The 7,169-nt window shown below is 23.1% G+C and overlaps 1 protein-coding gene across 3 annotated transcripts in view; it reads right to left on the reverse strand.

Moving 5' to 3' along the window:
* The window catches only part of LOC117173990 (pre-mRNA-processing factor 39-like), a 63,483-nt gene that overhangs the window by 35,826 nt on the left and 20,488 nt on the right, over positions 1-7,169 (reverse strand). For 2 of the 3 annotated variants that reach the window (XM_033362676.1, XM_033362674.1), the window contains exons 5-6: positions 5,791-5,956; positions 1,573-1,832 (exon numbers count right to left, since the gene is read on the reverse strand). In XM_033362676.1, coding sequence (XP_033218567.1) covers positions 1,573-1,832; positions 5,791-5,956 — 426 coding nt within the window. The remainder of the gene's footprint in view (positions 1-1,572; positions 1,833-5,790; positions 5,957-7,169) is intronic. The other variant, XM_033362675.1, reaches the window with a different exon arrangement.

Raw genomic sequence — 7,169 nt, forward strand, 5'->3', positions numbered from 1 at the left:
GTTAAGTTAGACTAAGGATGGAATTGTAAATATATGTACAGGGAGCGGTGGCCCTCAAACCCGTAAAAGGGAGAGATTAAATACATACATACATACATACATCCTTTAACACAGCAGGGCAAAATTGCAAAATAAATGATTTTCCAAAAACAAATACTTAAATATTACAGTAAAAAAATATTAATTTTTAACAAAGAATAGGATAGTTAAACTTTTAGCCAAAAAAATTAATTAAAAAAAAAAAAATTGTTCAAATTTCAACGTAATTGGTGAATTTTTAACTAAAATGATAAATATTTAACTAGAATACTTGAATTTTCAACCAGAAAAATGCATTTTTAAACAATAACATCATTTTTAAACAAAAAGATTCTTTTTCTACCAAACAATAAAATTTTTAAATGAAATAGTTGAATTTTCAATTACAAAATACAAATTTTCAACTAAAAAGTTCAGTTTTCAACTAAAACTATGGAATATTCAATCGGAATAAGTTAAATTTTCAGTTACAAAAAATATACTTTCCACAAAAAATTAAACTTTAAAAAAATACTTACATTTTCAAAGAATGCGATGAATTTTCAACTACAATTTTAAATCTTTAACTGGAATTGTTGAATTTTAGGCCAGAAAGATGGAGTTAAACAAAATGATGAAAGTTTAACGAAAATATATCAACTTCGAACAAAATGATGCATTTTCAACTAAAAAGATTAATTTGTACCAAAAACACGAATGCTCAACAAATGAGATACATTTTTAACTAAAATTATGGAATACTTAACTGAAATAATAGTTACATTTTCAGTCAAAATAAACAATCATTTTCAACCAAAAAAGAAACTGACTGTCAACAAAATATTTATATTTTCGGCGAAAAATTCCATTTCATGCAAAGAGAAAACATCGAAAAGAAAAATTTCCAAATAAGAAGATTAACTTTTAAATCAAAAGATAATTTTCTACCAAACAAAATCCACTTTAAAAAAAGCACACGTGAACTTTCAGTTACAAGAAAAAAAAATTATCTAAATTCTTGAATTTTGATCTAGAAAAGATCAATTTTCAACAAAACTAATGAATTTTCCACTAAAATTATGAATCTTCAACTGGAATAGTTAAATTTTATACCAAAAACATGAATTGCGAACGATAAAGATTTATTTTCTTCAGAAAGACAAATTTTTCACAAAGTCCATAAATATTCAAGCAAATAGTTAGTGTCTTTCGTCAGAAATTGGTATTTTTAATAAAAAAAAAAATTTTCAAGCAAATTTCCGATATTTAAACAATAATATGTGATGTTTATGTTTTCTGTCAGAAATTGGTATTTTTTTAGGACAAGTTAGGACATGAATTCCCATAAATTATCATTAAAAATAATAATAATCGAATAAAATAAATTTCCAAATTTTCCTTGTGTAAAATTGGAAATCGCTTGGAATTGAAAGCTTTTCGAGATTAAAAATGAAAAACAATAAAGATAAAATGACGAATACTTAAATATTGATAAATTCATTGCATTATTATTTATAATAAATAAACTAAAATAATAAATAAATTTTCTCTTACCTCTTGATCAACATATTGAAGAAGATATGTCCACCCGGTGAAATCTGAGGGATCTTCATTGACGGCCTTCCAATATTTGTCCAATTCCGGTAGCGATTTCTTCTTGGGAGAAGCAGGTTTGACTTCCGCTTTAACATCCGCATCTGTTTCGGAAGTCAAAGCCACCTTCTTCGCCGGAGTTTCGTCATTATTTTCAGAAGTTGGCGAACTTGGATCGTATTCTCCTTCCGCATTCAATTTACGTTTATCTGTGGATTTACCTTTTTTTAAATCATCACAACTTAAAAAATATCATCCGAATTTCAATCATTAGATAACAAAAAAAAAACAAAAAAAAACAGGTAAATAAGGTATTTTTTCGCGCCTAAAGGCTAACAAAATGAGGATAAATTCAAAATGATTAAAATAAAGTGGAAATTTTGTTTAAATCAAACAAATTCCATTCCTTTCCGTGAAATTTTAAAGATGTTAAAGGAACTTGCGATAAACGAGAAGAATTTGATGAAATTCATAAAAATTTAAGGTGAGTTTGAAAAAAAAATTAACATGAATTAAAAACAATTTAAAAATATTTTAAAAAACTATATTGAATTCAGTAACTTTAAATGAGCTCAGCAAAATTCGAAGGAATTCAAAAGAATTTCATGAAATTAATATTAAATTTAATTAATATTGAAATTAAATATATTATTAAAAGATATTCTTTATATTTTGTAACGGCAAATTAACTAAATAATTGAATAATACTAAAAACGTAATTAATAATTTCTTGAATTAATCGCTAAAGTCCATGAATTAAAATAATTATTCTAACAAATTTTTATTTGATCTACTTATACTTAAAATTCAGTGCATATTTAGGTAAAATAAACGGACAGATGAATTTTTAAACAAATAGTCGAATATTCAACCGAAAAGATTAATTTTATACAAAAAAGAAGACTTTTTCAAAAAAATACATGAACTTTCAATCAAAGAGTTGAATTTTCAACAGAAAAAGATCAATTTTCAAACAAATGGATAAATTTTAAACTAAAAAAAGGTCAGATTACAACCAAAAAACGAATATAGAGTTTAAAAAATAGAAGACTAAAGCGAAAAAAATCCACTTGAGGTAATAAAAACTGAGCTGCAAATAAAAGCAATCAAAGTGGAACTGTTAAATTTTGAACTTTTAAAATGAGGTTTTTAATTAAAAATTTTTGTTTTCAAATGCTCAATAATTTACGCGTATAAAATTTAAGTTACTAACATTTTTCAATATAAAAAAATATAAATCCACGTTATCATTTTCAATGCTCTTAATTAAAAAATCAATGAATGAACTTTAAAATTTTCAAAATTATATAATTTTGAGGAATTTTAAGCTAGAAAACATCAAATATTGAAAAATTGAAAAAATTTTAACTGAACACTTCTTAAATTATAAATTCAATTATTTTCTTTTTAAATAGTTTAAACATCCTTGGAAAGCTTCAAAATTTTATTTCAAATTTTTGAGAAATCTAGAAGTTCTTTTAAATTGGTTTTAAATTAAAAATTATTTTGGAAAATGTTTCAGAAATTCTAAATATCTGTTAAAATTAATTGATTTTTTTCTACAATTTTCAGAAAATCCTGCAAATTTTAGAAAATTTCTTTACAATTTCGATGTATAAATAACATTTGAACATTCATTATTTCTGGGCGAAATTTGAGTAATTGTCAGAGATATGTAGAAGTTTTGAAAAGATTCAAACTTAATGTAAAACTTGAAATGATAGCCTAATATAAAACAAAATGTAGATTATCGCTGATTTTAAACCAAAAAATTCGATTCTTTTCAAGAATTGTGAAAGGCTTCATAATAATAAAAACATTTTCTAAAGATTGTTAGGAAAATTAAAAATACCTTTCCACTTTGAAAAATTGTTTTATGAAAATATTTAAAAAGTTTTTCAAAGATTTCAATAAAATTTTCAAAAAAGATTCTAGAAGATTTTAAGAAATCTTTCTAAAATTTGCATGATAATTTTTTATCTGTTAAAAACTCCCAAATTTCTCCTAAAATTACTCAATTGTTTCTACAAATGTTCATTTGTAAATTATACATAAAAATAAAAAATTTTCACTTACAAATTAAGCATTTTTCAAATACAACAATTAAAATTGTAAAGTTTAAAGGCTCTTCGAAATTTTAACGATTCCAGGTTTTCTACGTCAAACAATTCAGTTGAAGATTTTCTACTTTTAAATATTTGGTTTCAATTTACTTGTCTTAAATAAAAATTCAAATATTGCTAAATATTCAATAATTAATATTTTTTTTTAATGAACAATTTCAAATTGAATGAGTTAAAAATGGAATATTTTAGACTAAAACAATATTTTAAATTTAATGAAATCCTTTAATTATGAATATATTATTATGAAGTTAGTTTTAAGTTGAAAATAGTTTATAAACAATTTAAAAAAAAAAAGATTAGTATTTATCAAAAAATTTTATAGTTGATATTTCTACTACAAAACTTTAATAAAAAATAAAAAAACAGATTTGACCAAAAAGTTTATATTTTCAACATGGCTAGATTTTGAAAAAAAATTGATTTTCTACAAAAAAAAAGACGAATTTTCAACAAAAAAAAACATAATTTTTTAACCAAAATGTTGAATTTTTAAACAAAAATGGAGTAGATAAATTTTCATTGAGAATGAATTTTCAATAAAAAAAAAACGAATTTTCTACAAAACAGTTTAATTTTATACCAAGTTGTTGAATTTTCAAGCCAAAAAGCCTCATTCTCTACCAACCAATTCAATTTTAAAAACAAGAACATGAAATAACAACAAAAAAGTTAATTTACAATTAATCAGATGAGTTTTTAAGCAAAATAATTGAATTTGTAGTTTGAAAAAATTTGTTTACAATAAAGCAAATTTTTAATTTAATTTTTTAGCAAAAAAAAAAAAACGAAATTTTAACCACAATTATGAATCTTCAACAAACAAAAAAAATGAAATTTACAAAAATTCGTTCAACTTTCAACCAAGGAGTGGAATTTTTAATGAATAATTTTGTTGGTTAAAAATTCTACTTTTTAGTTACAAATTCTACTATTTAGTTAAAGATTTAAATATTTTATTGAAAATTAAAGTCTTTTGTTTAATAAATAATCTCTTTTACTTAAAAAACATACTTTTTGTGAAAATTCAACGATTTTTTTGAAAAAGTGATCCTTTTTGGTCGAAAATTTATACTTTTGTAAAAAATTCATATTTTTTTGTTGAAAATTTATCTATTGGTAGAAAAATCTTGCTTTTTGGTTGTTGAAAATTCACCTTTTATATTTAAAAGTTCTTAAAAAGTCACCTTTTTTTTGTTTAAAATTAACCTTTTGGTTCAAAAAATCTATTTCGATTGAAAGTTAGTTCTCTTTATCAAAAACAAAACAAAATATTATATTTCTTTTTCAGAATTTATCTGAATTAAACTATTTTGTTAAAAAGTAATTTTTTTTGTCGAATATTAATACTGTTTGGATTGAAAATTCACTCTTACTTTAAAAATCGTCCTTTTGGATTGAAAGTTCAACTATTTGCTAAAAAAATATCACCTTTTGGCTAAAAATTCATCTCTTGGTTAAAAATACTACTATTTGGCTGAAAATTTAACTGTTTTGTTTAAAATTAATCTTCTTTTGTTAAAATTTGATCCTTTTTTATTGAAACCTAATGATTTTTATTTGAAAAAAAATTATATATTTATTTTATAATCAATCTAAATTCAAGTATTTTCTTAAAATGTAATCTTTTTTTATCAAAATTTCAACTGATTTATTAAAGACTTGTATTTTTAAATAGAAAATCAATCCTTTTGGTTTAAAAATCCTCATTTATTAGAAGTCATATTTTTTTAGTTGAAAATGCAACTCTTCCTGGTTGAAGTTTAATCTTTTTTGTTTGAAAATTCGATCATTTGGTTCAAGATTCGTCGATTAGGAAAATGTAATAAAAACTGTATTTGATGTGCAAGTTGAAATTTTGAATAAAATTGTACTTTTTCAACTGGAAAAAGTTGAAAAATAATGAGAAGCCCCAAAATACGATAAAAAGGTGACAAAATCCTAAAATAGGTGACAAAAGGTGAATAGATGACACTCTGTGATGACTGATTTTCCTATAAAATTCAAATTGAAAATACGCCCCTCTCTAAATTAGTGGAAAATGAAAGAAACTCACTTGTTCCGTCAACTTTTGGTTTTTTCTCTGGCGATTTTTTCGATCCCTTCTTTTTCTTCTCACTATCTGGCGGCAATTCGTCTTCTGAAACGGATTCTGTTTCTCCCAAATCGGCGGGAGGGGCTGCTGGCAATTCTTCGTCTGAAACTGCCTCTGTTTCTGGTTCCTAATACAAAAAAAAAATATAAATAAATAAACAAGTGAAATACCAACATATAAATTAAAACAAAGGGATTCGAAAACGGTCAGGAATTAGAGAATAGGTTGGGAATAAAGGAAAAGTTAGTATTTTTAGGAATTCATATACCAGGGATCACAGCGCAGTCAAAAAAAATGGACATAGAATAATTTGGTTATGAAAATGGGGCAAAATAGGAAAAAGATAAAACACTTATTGCTACACTTACAAAAGAAGAAGTTACATTTTTATAAGAACTCCTATGGGTTTTTAATAATGTTTAATGATTTTCTTAAAATTTCAGCCATTGCATTTTTTTAAATTGGATATAATTATGTCTTTGAAAATTTATCAAATAAACCATTTTTATATTTTTTTAATCATTCTCATAATCAATCATATTTTCTCCTACTTTGAAAGTAAATTGAAAATTGATTCTATTTTATAATATTAGAAAAAAAAAACTATTTAAAAATCTATGACAAAAAAATGTTTAATAGTAAGAGTTCTACAATTATCGAAACGAAATTTCTTTAAAATCCCTAAATTTTTATTTTCTAATATTAAAAATAAAAAACTATTTAAAAATCCATAACAAATTTTTTAATATAACAATACTGAAAATTTTTAAATTACTTAGAATATTTTTAAAGGACTTAAAATCTTAAAATCCTTTAAAAATGTTTTGTATTCTTCATATCCCTTGAAATAAAATTTCATTTATTCCCTAAAGTTCTCTAGAAATTTGTTAAAATACTTTGATATTGTATAAAATCGTTAAAATAAGCAGAAATCATTTTAAATGCCATGCATATAAATTAATTTCTACTTAAAAATCTTTAAATCGTAAAAATCTAAGAAATCCGTATAAATAAAATGGACGCGCATTTTTCTCTGACATCAAAAAATATAGTTAAAAATTCACAACAAATTTCGAAAGCTCCACAAATTTTTTGAGCGAATTAAATAATTCAAGAAATGGTTACTTTCCTAATTTTAACATTTTCAGTTAAATTTTAAATATTAATATTAAAAATAATTAAAATTGTTTAGGTTTGAAAAACGTAGAAGTACAATTGATAATTCAGAAATTTTGGAATTTAAGGGCATGTGACACAGCTAAATACCTATATTACCGACCACAGTTTTTCAGTTCACTGAATGTTTTTTTGAACCTAAGAACTTTTTTTGCAAATAAAAT

Source organism: Belonocnema kinseyi, chromosome 5 (genome assembly GCF_010883055.1).
Source record: "Belonocnema kinseyi isolate 2016_QV_RU_SX_M_011 chromosome 5, B_treatae_v1, whole genome shotgun sequence".
NCBI classification, from domain to species: Eukaryota; Metazoa; Arthropoda; class Insecta; order Hymenoptera; family Cynipidae; genus Belonocnema; species Belonocnema kinseyi.